The sequence below is a fragment of the Rhincodon typus genome, chromosome 4 (assembly GCF_021869965.1).
Source record: "Rhincodon typus isolate 14 chromosome 4, sRhiTyp1.1, whole genome shotgun sequence".
Lineage (NCBI taxonomy): Eukaryota > Metazoa > Chordata > Chondrichthyes > Orectolobiformes > Rhincodontidae > Rhincodon > Rhincodon typus.
The window spans coordinates 73173194-73187614 of record NC_063335.1 but is presented as its reverse complement, the minus strand read 5'-3'; the positions used below and the strand labels follow the sequence as shown (position 1 = coordinate 73187614).

The 14421-nt window shown below is 38.6% G+C and overlaps 1 protein-coding gene across 1 annotated transcript in view; it reads right to left on the bottom strand.

Moving 5' to 3' along the window:
- thoc1 (THO complex 1) overlaps positions 1 to 14421 on the bottom strand; it is a 44461-nt gene that overhangs the window by 7452 nt on the left and 22588 nt on the right. Inside the window, exons 11-17 of the mRNA XM_048596132.1 lie at positions 13554 to 13604; positions 11897 to 11967; positions 8549 to 8644; positions 7109 to 7174; positions 6105 to 6188; positions 5852 to 5999; positions 1651 to 1735 (exon numbers count right to left, since the gene is read on the bottom strand). Of these exons, the coding sequence (XP_048452089.1) occupies positions 1651 to 1735; positions 5852 to 5999; positions 6105 to 6188; positions 7109 to 7174; positions 8549 to 8644; positions 11897 to 11967; positions 13554 to 13604 (601 nt within the window). The remainder of the gene's footprint in view (positions 1 to 1650; positions 1736 to 5851; positions 6000 to 6104; positions 6189 to 7108; positions 7175 to 8548; positions 8645 to 11896; positions 11968 to 13553; positions 13605 to 14421) is intronic.

Here is a 14421-nt window from a genome sequence, read left to right as displayed (position 1 = left end):
CTTCTACTGCACTCATTAATATAAAGGAACCAACTTTGGGATATACGATGATACCAGAAATCTAAACTTTAATGAAACTTAGGAAATGCCATCAAGTCTTTCCTTGCAATTAAAGACATGAAGCAAGATTCCCACCCATTTACCTGCAGGAATTGCTAGTGTTCAGCTTCTAATGGGTTCTAAATAAATAGGGCAATGTGGCACATGAAGGTCACAGTCTCCATTTGAATGCAGTTTCCTGGGACCCCCATCTAACAATGTAAAAGTGCCTTCAAAGTGGATACTTCTACCTACCTGATAGCAACCATTAACTGCTTGGGAGAGGTCGTTAGCAGCCATTTGTCACCAGACGATGATGTCAGGTAGCCTGCTGTTGTTGGCTGAAATACATGGGAAACTAGAAACGTCAACATTGGAGGTTTTCTTAAAAAAATTAAGATTTCATACTATATTTTTATAGTTCTTATTAAACAGAAGAGGAAAATCTGTTTCTGTTACATTTGCTATTTCAAGAATGAATGTCGTGGATTTTGCTAAAGCTTCCTAGCCTTCAATGTGATTTTTGAATGAATCCGTGTAAATAAGATTTATCAAGCTGCTACTCCCTTCCTCAAGGCTCATCATTGCTGTGTATGGATATGTGCTGTTATCATAATGCTAGGCATGTATCAAATCTACAGGTTTCAAATAGACCAATGCTTGTAAAACATCAAACCACTTTCCGTATTTTTCATGGTAGAATTTGATCTGAAACCACCAGAACATCGGTCCCAATCCAGAACAAACATGAAACAATAGTTAAGAGCAACAATGATTCTGAATTTGGTGCCAATGCTACAATGCCTTTTATCTGTGGCATAACAGAAGACAAAATAGCAGCCAGTTCACATATTTTTATCTTATAGGGAGCCTGTCAAAGAAAGAAATCCCTATAACTGTTCAACATAGAGATTTGCACGTTTAGTTTATTTTTATCCCAGCAGAGCCCAGAGCAGTCACTAATACACAGAAAACAGATTATAGAAATGTATTTTCAAACTCTGCCAGTATTTTTTTGCCTGTACTACACAGCAGGCTCTAGTGAGACTTGTCAATGGCAACAATTTTCCCATTGATCAATTTCAATGGCGAATTTTCCACAATTCAGTAGTTGCCCTGGGGTTTACTGAGACAAGTAACATTTACAAATCACTCAAATTTAGGTTCCCATGTATTTTTCAGCCAGTGGCAGAATACCTAACATTTGTCATCATGCAGTGACAAATTTTTGCTAATAGTATCCTCCAAGCAGTTAGTGGCTACTAAGAAATCAATATTTACATTTAAATAACCAAACTGAATGCTCTCTAAGAACAAGCGGTTGAGGTTGGAAATTTCCATTAAAGCTCTGATTATTCTGGTCTTTGAATACCACCCTTCCATTCCTTTGTTGAATGCTACCAACTTTGGTTGGCAAATACAAAAAAAAAAGACTTCTCTTGCCTTTTCCTTTGTGGAGGAACTGTGCTGGGTGGATTGGGAGAAAGTGAAGGTTGAAGATCATATCATTAGGTCACAGATCTGTTGTCATTGTTGAGAAATCAGGCAGTTATTGTTAGGCAGCAAAGAATCTTCAATATACTTCACATAAAAGCTGCATTTCAGACTTACTTTCATTGCTTTCCTTTAGCAATGCATCATCATTGTCTTCTTCCTCATCTTCATCCTCTGCTGTCTTTATCTCTTCAGACGGAGGCTGCAAGGATTCACAGAAGTGACTAATGATCTTACAGCTAAAGATCCCTTTATTAGTGAGATTAACTATTATATCTTGTTATCATACCTAGCTAATTGCAACCATGACAGTCACATGCCCAGAGTTTAAATTTTAAGAAAGAAAATAAAACTGGAGTACTTAGATTTCACATAAGGCTAGAAGAAAATCAATACCCATAATGAGTGTAGAGTTTTGCATTTTCTGTGGACTAGAAACTGCATTTGAAATGACGTTCGAAAAAGAAAATGAGATATTCTAAAATGGTATGATCTGAATCTGTCAAAATTACCTACAGCCCTGCTTACCCAAAAAGAAACTGTCAAGGAGAAGGAAAATTCTGTAGTTATGAATGGGAAACAATATGTACTCAAAGACGTCCTGCCCTATCATCATTGCCAAGAAAATAGAATTTTGTGAAAAGTGACACAGAGCTGTTGGACAGTGGGGAGAGGGACCATGCATAAACTTCAGAGGAGTTGTTATAGTAATTTCAGATGCATAAGCGACATCAGAAATAATAAGGATGTTGCTGCTCTTGAGACTATTTTATTCCATAATCTGTATATTTTAGGGGTTCTTAGGTTGGATAGTAATAAAAATAAGTAAATTGAAACATCTGAATGAGAAACTTGATAATCAACCATAAACTAGGTGATATTCAAATAAACCTGGGATATGTAAAGTGTCTATTTAATAAGATTAGAATTAAATGGGAAATAACTTAAACAACAAATGGCCCATTTTTAAGCTTTTGAAAGGACAGAATGTTTATAGCTATTGAAATGAGATGTAGATTATTTATTTAGTTTCCAAAGAAATTAACAGCACCCTTTTAAGCAAGTGAGTTTAACTGTGAAACCAGGGAATCTTGGGAGACAACCATTAATGCTATTAGAAACATAAATTACCTATGGGTTCCAGAATCAAAGGGGCTATTTTGAATAATTTACAACCCAAATTAGTTTAGTTAGTAGCGTTTGACTCCTGTACAGTAATATCATGTTTAAACTGTGCAATCCAATTGCTTCATTCTCCCAGTAAATAATGGGGATTTTTGAATTTCTCTTCAATGTTAATAATCTCTATGAGGATCATTACACTAAGGTTAATTCTGTTAGACTCTTTTAGTCCACAATCTAAACTTCATATCTCCTTTTTTTTCTAATTTGCTCCAAAGCTAGTACTAGAGTTGCAGCAGGCAAGATCTCAATTAATTTCACGATATGTTTTTTTTTCAAATTTTCCCACTACTCCAGGATTATTCTGAAGGATAAAAGCACCACATTTCTTTTCTTAAAGATGTCCTTCTTTGACTCTGTTCCTTTCAAGAACAAGAAATTCAGGATCACGCAGGACATTTTGTCTGTCCAATATTGCAACCATACACAATTCCTCAGTTGTCTTCTCCACTTTGTTCCATCCAACAACCATCTCCATACCTTTGCTTCCACTCTCCATTACTTCTTTCTCCCTCATTGCCTCCACGCTCATAATGAGATCATGTTACACCATTTTACTCTTTTTTGACTCAACTCATCACTGCAATCTCCATCACTGAGTAACTTCACTCTCTGTTCACCCAGCTCACCATCATTAAACATTTATCTCAAAAACTTTTCTTCATCTTTCATTCTTAAAATACCCTTTTAAATTCACTGAACACATCACTGACATCTAGTTCTATTTCAAAGCATCCTATCAATACCTCTGAATTCTTTCAATCTGAGTTCCATCTTGTCTGTATCACCTGTCAATTTTCAATACTGGGACCTATTGTGAACTAAAATGCCAAATATTGACCTAAAGTGGCCGCTGTGATCACTTTGCCATGGACTGAGATAAGTTCAGGAAGCCAATATAGAATAAACAAAACTGTCTGAACTACAATTACCATTTTATTTAAACAGCCACTAAAGTCAGGCTTCAAGAAATTGACACCTCTTTTTTCAATTTGCATATACCTGATAAGGGACATACACTGGACATGAAATGCTGTCTACAGAAAACACAGCTTTGAGAAACAATGGGACCAGATTTGGGTAAAACGAACGCTATTATAGCAGTTGCCTTTGAACAAAAAAAGAGAAAGAACTATGGATTAATAGCACAAGAACTCAAAATCCCCCTCCCCTCCCTCCCTCCTTGCTACACTCAGCACGTCAGAAGACAATACTTAGTGAAAAATGGTTGGGAAACAACCATATATTGAAAATACAAAGGTATCTTCAAATTTTGCCATTGTTGAGGATACAAGTCTCCGGTTAAAACTCAAACACCTCAAAAACTATAAGGACTTTGAAACTGTGCACTTTTATCGTGACGCCTGCGCTGCTAAATTGATAGCTCCACACTCAAAACAAAAAATACTTGTTGTGACCATTTTGGGGGGGGGGGGGGGGGAGAGTTTAATAAATGCTGATTCATCCTTTTTCACTGTGATCATGCGCTTTACTAACTAGCCAGTTTTGACCTTCCTGTGACGTTTAAATACTACTCCTTTCTTTGCATTGGTGCATAGCATGGTTTCACACCCACCTGCATTTACACAGCCAGAACATCCTCTGAGGTGGTCATATCCTTTGCAAGTTTAGTTCCAAAAGATAACACTCACTGTTCCTTTCCTGTCAGTATTCTGTGCCTTGAGAATATTATTCATAAGCACAGGGCCAACATTTACATGTTGAATGGCAATACGCAATTTAATCTGTTCTGATGCCATTCTCGTCTTCTCTGCCCAATAAAATTATGGCTGATCTGATCATGGCTTCAATTCCATTTTGCTGCCTGCCCCTGTAACCATCAACTTCCTTTTAGATTTTTCAAACTGCACATTATTGTCACCATGAAGACTATAAAATTTCACCTCCCTAATGTTACTAGCTTCTTGCCAAAGTCCTGAGTGCTATTCTTTACAATACACAACTCATCAAAAATAATTTTAGCTGCATAGACTATTAAAAAGTGTCTAGATTCCTACATTTCCCAAACTTCATTTGAGTTTCCACCCACCTGTGCAATAATTTCCACATTTTTGGGTATTCTATTGGATATTCTAAATCTATTCTTTACCTTGCTCCTTCCAAACTTCAACAATTACATTTACACTTCTGGGAAAGGCTGCCTGGTGGTAATATTACAGAACGTGTAATTCAGAGGACCACACTAATTCTTTCGCGACATTGTGGGCATTGCTGACTGGGCATGTCTAATTTCCTTTGAAAAGCTGATCTGCCTTCTTGAATTGCTGCAGTCCATGTCATGGGCTTTGTAAACATGAGTTCAAATTATACCGTGGCAGCACGAATTCCATTTAAAAATCTGGAACAGAATGTGAATTGCTTTAATTATGATGATGAAACCTCTGGATTGTAGGTCACAAATAACTTTTAGATGATTTGATCATCCTTAAAAGGTCTACAGAAGCCAGTCTACATGTGACTCCAAATCCAGATCTGTACCTCTGAAATGGCAGCCAGCTATTTGTTTGTATAAAATCACTAAAGGAACACTGTGGGTGCACCTACGCTACATTGCAAGTTCGAGAAGATGTCCCACTGCCACCTTTGCAAGGACAATTAGGGATTGGTAATGAATGGCTGCCCTGCCAGAATGCTCAAATTGAAAGGACAAATTAAAAAATAATGCTCTTGGCTGCACCTCCTCTTCCAATTCTAATCCCATTTGTATTCTTTTCTGCAGTGTTTTGAGCGATTTTGAACACATTGGAATATTCTTTGAAGACTCCTCTGCCTTAAAGTTTTAGCACATCCTCGAATTCTCTTTTCAATTTAGCTTTTGCTGCCTCTTCTAATCCTTCTTGCTAGATTTCATGGCTTGGTTTGTGAAAATCTTTGGGACATTTTTGTTATAGGTTTCAAATTAAAGTCAGTTGATTTTTCCTACAAACTGTGCTGAACCAGATGATTGAGATGTAGTGGGCTTATGTTTGCCTTTGAGTTATTTACTAAACTCTGCCTGTTTTAATACAACTAAGCATTCAGAGGTTTGGTGAGTCAGGATATCATACACTAGAGAGTTCATAAGATGGCACTGCACTTTTATGCTTCATGAACACAAAGCAGACAAGACACTCACAGGTAGTTCCTTGGCCAATTTGATAACCATGTTGTCTAGGTACTCAGGCAAGCTTTTGAACTGCTGATTAGTTGGTTGAAAGAAGTGTGGGCTTCGTCGTGCTAGCAGCCTCAAGGCCCTCCAGCCATAATTGGAATTGTTAACCACTCTGTGAAGCAAGAAGTGATGTCAGAATACGAACAGATTATGATAGTACTTTGAAAGAATGTTAACAGAATTACACCTCTAAGTTTGTGAAATCACAGCAACTTACTTGTACTCTTCTTCAACCATGTTTTCTGGATCAGCTTGCTCAATAGCTTCTTCAAAAAACTCTTCCAAAGTGGGCATAAACTCTCTGCAAAGCACAAAAATCACATCAAATAAAGATAATGTGGCAGTGTAATGCAGAATAGCCATTTGCAAAACATAACAGTATCAAGGAAAATACTTGATGTTTGAACCCAGTGACCATTTTTCTGCTAACCTACCAAATGTAGAGTTAGCATTGTTAAATCGCAACAATGTAGACATTTGCAGGTCATTTGATAGTTCTCATCTACCAACAAGGTCCAGGTGTTGGAGCTCCACAGAGAGCTCACGGTTGTCATGAGTAGGCAATAAAGTGCAAAGATTTACTTTATTAAAATTAGAAAATACAGTCAGGGATGAAAAACATGGTGGTAGTGATGGATATGCTGCGGAGTGAGATACATAGGGATCAATTTGGAAAAATTAGAGTGTACATTCTCAACACGAAGCCAGATAATTCATGAAGTAGCTTTTTATAGCCAAAGGCATATAATTCTGTGGAGCTCATGACGAAGTTGCTTCCTCTTTCAAAAACTAGTTTATCATTTTCAACCAAATATTTCTTAAATTAGATCTTTAAGGTCAAATTATGACTACAAGGATGGATAGAATGTGATCCTAACACATTGAGATAATGTTAATTTCAAAAGCAGGCATGCACCAAGGAACAATATCAATAGTCTTGTTCAACCTATAACATTATCTTTAGTAAGAAGTAATTTTTTTTTGATCTTTCACATTTTCCAGTTGGAATTGGACATTCATTCAGCAGGAAACTTCAAATTCAGGACAGATTTCCAGTGCTTCATGTGGCAATACATAAATGCATTAATACCTTTATTACTGATCTACAAATATACAGGTTGCTTCCAAACTTTACACTAAGGCAGAAACTGTGATTGATTTAAATATAGTCAAATTTTTAGATCCTTCAATAAAGACTCAATGTCAAGACGCATCTCTTACCTGCTTTCAGACTTACAGGCTTCCATGTTATCAGGGCAGAGATTCCAAAGCCGTGTCAATTCTTCACTGCAGGAAGCCAAAAACCATTTTAGTTATATGCAGTATGACAAATGCAATGATTTGCACAAACCTGCCTTAACTTTGTAAGTTTCAGTACCACTAAATTAGATCAATTCTTTAAACTAGTATTATAAATGCACTTAGCTGATCAAACTGTCACAGATTATGCAGGTAGCTAGATGCAAAACATGTGAATTTTGTTGATACATGTGTAAAACCTGGAGGGTATAAAAGTCTTGAATAAGGCATGAGCATTACTCTAGACTTGACATTACTTAACTCCATTTTTTTAAAAAACGGTCTTTAAAACAGCAAAATTAAATTTATTCTTGCAGGACAGCACTGAAGAATTATAGTCACACTATTCAAAATTATGGATATTTTAGAAATTTCAAGAAGCAGATTGTATGGTACAGAAAGCCATCAACTATTTATCGGTCATTTGAACCTATGCCAAGTCCAGTTTGGAAGGTCATGAAGTTTTGAAGATCTTAGTCTGTCAGCGATCAAAAGTCCTACATTAAGTGTGTTTGGCACATTTAAATCAATCCTGAACGTACACAACTGAAAGCACTAAAAGATCTTTTTTAGCACTATCTGACTTTCTACTTCAGAGAAACTATTGCAGTATCTGGTATGGACAGTGGAGCACCAGTCGAGCAGAGAAGCTATTGGGCCAGACAGATTGGCTTTGCATCCATACTGTAATAGTCTGAATGCTAAAAATGGATAAACTGGAGTCCCAACCGCTATTACTAGTACCAAACAGCATATTGATACTATACAAGAAAACAGCACGAGTTAGACAATGCCAAACAGTTAACCGCCAAGTTTTATTTAAACTTAAAACCTGACTTCAATTAGTCAAATCACTGCCTTGAGAAGTGAGCCAGGAAGTGTCGTCTTCTATTTTCTTGAGTTGAAACAGGTGCAAAGTGAGCGTAATTTCTTTCTGTCCGCAAAGAACAGAGTTCCTGTTCTTAGCGTACGTAGCTTCTAGTACAAGTGACACAAGTGCACCATTACTCAAAGCCCTCTGTCTACTGGACACAAAAAGTATTCAAAATATTTTAAAGGTAATTTATTGAAAGAGGCAGGAATTTTTTTTTTAAGGTGTATTACTATATATCATTTGATTTGCTTAGTATATTAACAGTGTCTTTCATCACTGAGGGATCCAAGATGTAATCAAGAAGTTAAAAAATAAACTACTGCTTTCCTTGAACATCCATCTTTGGGAGACTGCTCGGAGATGACCATCAAACTGTAACCTCTGTGAAGCCCTTTTTAAGGATTGTGACTAAAATTAAACATCAGAGAAATTTGAGTATCAAAACTGCAAGAAAAGGAAGGAGCTAAAAGGTAAAGTCAAAGTCTTACTTTCCCATTAAAACCTTCTTGCCTGGTCCTCTTCCAAAGAAATCCTCAGGAGCAGGTCGTTTTTTTGCAGGCTTTGGAAGTTTGGATTCAAGTGATCTTTAAAAAACAAATATAATTGACTATCCAACAGAATTTATACTTTTTAGTGTGACAGTGCATGCAGAGGTGGGGGTTCACACACGTGCCAAGGGATTGGGTGGGGGTAACTACACCTGCCACGTACATGTTGTGGTGTGCATGGTGTATGAGAGATGTGGTGTATGGGAGAGATCTGGTGTGACAAGTACACTGTGTGCATATGATGTGTGTAGTATGTGCATATGTGGTGGGAGATGTGTGATGAGATGCGTGTGAGAGTGATGTGAAGTGATTTGGTGTGGTGCACAACGTGGTATCAGACAGATGTGGCTGTGTGAGATTGCTTGTGGTGAGAGTGGTGGGTGATGTAGTTCATATGCATGTATAACTGATCTATGTGAGATGTATGTGCACGGTGTATGAATACATGTATATAATGTGTGCATGAAATGTGATGCATTTGCATGTGGTGTGTTTGTATGTAATGTGCATGTGCACCTGCATGCTGAGTGTGTGTTGTGATTTGCAGTACATGCAGTGTGCACTCACGACATATGCATGTGTGGGATGGTGTGTGTGATGTGTTGGGATAGGGAGATGTGGTGTGAGAGAGAGAGATAGGTCGGCAGACAAATATGCAGTGCGCACTCAAGACCTGGTGTAATACCAATGCATGCATGCATGTGCACGTCTGTTGTGAGGCCACCTGCTGAAACACCTCACACTAAGACAGTGTCTCTACTGTGGTGTGCAAGCAGGAGACCTGGTGAGTGAACGAGAGAGATCAATTTATTGTGCAAATATACGACAGAGAGAAGGATCGATCTGGTGTCAATGTGTGTAATGCAGTGTGAACGAATGAGATATACAGCGTGAGAGAGAAAGCTGTGTTGTGAGAGATAATGGTGCACGCAGCTCGCTTAAGTGTCATGCCTGTGTGTGATATGTACATGACAGAAATGTGTATGTGTAGAATATGGTGACTGTGTATAATGTGAGTGTGAGAGATGTGATGTGTGTGCAAATTATGTGTGCCTGATGTGTGCGCAAGTGCCCGGTGGGTGTGGTGTCTGGTTGTGGAAGGAAGGGTTGGGTATGCAAGTGTACAGGCCTGATGGACAGAGGTGTGGAGGGGCCTTTTGGTCGAGGAAAGCACGCACAGAGGTCTGATGGGCAGGAAGGAGGCATGCGCCGGGACCTGATGGTTGTGGTGGTGTGTGCATGTAGGGGAAGGGGGGAGAGAGTGAGGGGGAGACGCACGATGTAGGGGAAGCACAGTACGGCAAAGGGAAAGTGCTTGCTTGCATGAGCCTGGTGGGCAGGGGGTAGCACATGCAGAGACCTGCACACGAGTGCATGTACATATATAATTGGATTTATACGTGTGTGTGTGCACCTAATTTACGCGGGGGGAGGGTGGTGTGTGCACACATGCATGGTGTGTAGAGAACTGTGTGTCAGTACATGCCAGTGACAGAGTATGCACGTGCATGAGCCTGATGCACATATGTTTGCATGTCTGTACATGCCCGACATGCACACACATTTAATGTGTGGGAGTGTGCACATGTGGTGGAAGTGTGCATGCGTATGTGCATGGTGGGGTAATGTCTGCAAGTGCACGTGGTCGGACAGTATAATTGCATTCACTGTTTTGATTGCGTATGTACATGGGATAAGAGTACATGTTTGCATATGCAAACACTGAATGTGTGCGTCCTCGTTCATGCACCTGGTGGGAGTGCACACATGTGCACCTATGTGTATATGCCAAATTTGGTGAGAATGAGCACATTTACACGTTCATGCACATATTGTGTGTCAGTCTGTGCCGCCCCCCGCTTCCATGTGGGTGGCTGCATGCACGTGCCTCATGACAGTATGCGTGTTTGCACATACCTGGTGTGTAAGTGTATGAGCCTCGTGAGAATGAATGCATGCACATCTGAGAATATATGGGTGTTGTACATGCACGTGAGAAGGATAGCATGTGTCTATGTATGCTTAGTGAGTGTATATCTGTACTTCGGTGCACATGTACGTTCCATGTGTGTCCCTCCCCGTGTGCACACATGCTTCCACATGCCTCATGTATGGGGTGGGGGAAACAATGCACCCTCAAAGTATGTGATGAGAGCGAGTGTACATGCAGGCATGCACACGGTGAGTCTGTGCGCTTGTACATGTATGTTTGCACACTTACACACATGGGTGTTGGGACTGCATGTGAGCATGCAAGCGTGGTTGCAGAATGAGAGATTACATGTGTGGCGTGGGGTAGGTGTGCGGCGTGGGGTATGTGTGCACATGCTTGGTGGGGTTGTATGTGTGTATATGTATAGTGAGAGAGTATTTGTGTGAGTGCACATGCATGCAAGAGTCTGGTGAGTATGCATACACAGGCATGGTGGATGTGGGTGTATGCATGCACCTGGTGTGAGCGTACTTCCATATGCCTTGTGTTTGTGTGTATATATGAGCCTAGTGGGAGTGACTGCATGCATGCATTGGCGTGTAGGTGACTGGTGGAAGAATGTGTGCGTATACACATGCTCGTGCAAGTATATAATGAGAGTCAGAGCACATGTGTACATGTGTGCACACCTCTGACAGGAGAATCCATGCATGTGCCTGTACATGTCCAGTGGGATAAAACGTGTGTTTGTGCACAAATATGGTTGGACTGTGCTTGTGCATGTACATTTTGGGAATGTGTGCACGCACACGTGTGGTGGGAGTGTGCATGTGCGTACAGTACGTGTGTAGTTTGTGCAGTGGTGTTCGAGGAAGCGAGAAAAAGAACGAACACTTGCAATCCCATAGCAACTTTCCAGACTTCCATTTTTGAGATATGATTAAACACTGCAATCCATCAATGAACAAGTCAGAAAATCACATAGCTCTTGGTTTACATGATATCAATTTAATTTTCTCAACATAATATGAATGCAACCTTACACGAAACCAGAAAATATCAGTTACTTAATTTGTGCTGCATTATTTGATAAGAATTGCCTGCTTGAAATTTTTTCAATTCAAATCAAATCTTCATGACAAGACAAATTGCAATCTTGTAAGAATAAAATAGAAGTAATCTGACAAGCCAGATGGCATGGGATATTAGTTTACCTGTTATGCCATGGAATATTAAGAAAGTGAGTCACACTGGACACACAACAGGATACCTATTTGCCCTTAAAAGCATATAAAAGTATATATGGTTGAAGAAAAAAGAATGTTAAAAATGATATTAAGTTTTAAAAGATATACCTTTCTTTAACAAAACTTGGACAACCCTCATTTTTCCATGCAATCCAATTTTCTTCACTGTGTAGTATATGCTATAATCAAATAAAAGTGAATTAATTCTTATTTCATGTTAAAACAAATCAATTTGCTTTCACCTCTTCATAAATATGAAGCATTTACAAAAGTTTGCAATGATTTAGTGAGTAAACGCAATTAATAAATTAATAAGCCATATAGAAATTGAAAAAAATCTTGTCCAAATTACAGTTCTTTCCAACCAGGTTGTATATAGAGTCATATAACACAGAAAAAGACCCTTTGGTCCGATGCGTCCATGCCAACCAGGTTGCTCAAACTAGTCCCCTTCACTTTCGTTTGACCCATATCCTTCTAAGCCTTCCCTATTTCATGCACCTAATGTATGTTAAATGTTGTAATTGTACCCAACTCTACAACTTGCTCTAGCAGTTCATTCATACAAGCACCACCTTTTGTGTGGAAAAAGTTGCTCCTCGGGTCCTTTTTAAATCTTTCCTCTCAGCTTAAACCTATGTTCTCTAGTTTTGAACTCTGCTACCCTGGGGAATAGACCTTGGCTATTCACCTTATCTATGCCCCTTGATGATTTGTAAACCTCTATTAGGTCACTCCTCAACCTTCTGTGCTCTAGGGGAAGAACGTTCCAGCCTATCTAGCCTGAACCCTATAACTCAAACCCTCTAGTCCATCACTGCCCCATTACATACTATTTGCATCAAAATCCTGAAATTCCCAAATTAACAGCGACTGGGGAGCAGTTTCACCAGATGGCCTGCAGTCGTTCAAGAAGAATGCCCACCATCTTTGTAGGGGCAAATATGGTCTATAATTGCTAGCCTCACTAGTCACAGACCAATCCAGAGAATAAATTGAAGAGGTCTCACATTCAGTTTGTACATAAGAACAGGAGTAGGCCATTTAGCCCCTCAAGCCTGTTACACCATTCAATGATATCATGGCAGATTTGTGGCCTAACTTCATATGCTTACCTTTGATCCATAGCCCTAAATACCTTTCCTTAACAAAAAAATTATCTATCTCAGATTTAAGTCTAACAACTGGTCTAGCATCAACTGCTATTTGTGGAAGAGAATTCCAAATCTTAAATTCCTTTGCGTGTAACATTGTTTCCTAACATCTCTTCTGAACAGTCTGGTCCTAATTTCAGACTGTCCCCTAGTTCTAAAATCCCCAAACAATGGAAATAGTTTATCTTCATCTACCCTATCTCTTCCTGTTAATACCTTGAAGACTTGGATCAGAACACCCCATAACTTTCCAAATTTTAGAGAAAACAGGCCTAATTTGGATAAACTGTCTTCCTAGTATAACCCCTTAAGTCCATACATCATTCCTGTAAACCTACATTGTACTTCCTTCAGAGTCAATGTATCCTTCCTAAGGTTGTGTGCTGTTAGTTGACTTTTGCTACAGAATTACAATTGGCCTCAGTGTCCTTGGACAAGGTAAGGAACGAAGAAGGGTCAAAGTGAGAAACAAAAGAATAGCTAAAAGCAATCTTGATCACGAAAGCAAGTGTGTGTTCAAAGTATTTTTAGTTTTGATGTGGTCAATTAATTCTAATCTGAAATTGACAGGTTGGATTCAGAAATTCAATAACAAAAAAAATTCGACATACCTCTACCATACTGGAAAATTTTTCTCCATCAGGTGGCGTCTCTTTGAATAACTAGAAAAGTAAATGAGGAACCAAATTGTTAAAAAGACATTTATGTTGAAATAATTTGATGATTTCGATGATAATTGATTAATCTAACGCATGTGATATGGATAAAGATAGCATTTCCATTAAAATAACCTAAACTTGAAACAAAGTCTTACAAGAACAGACTGCAATTTAGTTTAGTTAAATGTTTAAATCAGCTGTCCAGTTCAAACTCTACCTGGGAACAATCAAAAATCATATCCATTGGTATTTACAAAGTAAAAAGCTTTTCAGAAAACTCGTGAACAACAAAATTCGGAATACTGCAGCATATTTTCTCAGTGTTCTATGATTTTCCAAAGGATACATGACACAAAACAGGCCATTCTGCCCAAGTGACATACTACCATAATCTTTTATTTCCTACTCTATCATACGTTTATACAACTTCGCATCAAGTTCATTTACATAATTTATTCCAAAAATTTACAGTGGTAGCTCGCTCTACATTTTCACCACTTCGGCTCAACAAGTTTCTTCTGAATTCCTGATAGAAATTCTTCGCTACCAAACTATATTGATGACCTCTAATTTTGCTTTTCCTTACCAAAGGAAATATTATCTTGGTATTCACTGTATCATAACTTTTCTTTTAAAGACTTAAGTTACCCTCTGTGATTTCTCTCTCATATTTCTGGTTGATGTTTGTAAATCTTCTCTGCATCTCTCCAATGTCTCTATTTTCTTAATAATATGGTGATCAGAATGTATTGAGTACTCCAAGTGTGGTCGAGCTTAAATTTGATACAGGTTCATCACACTTAATTTTATCCAGCTTTTA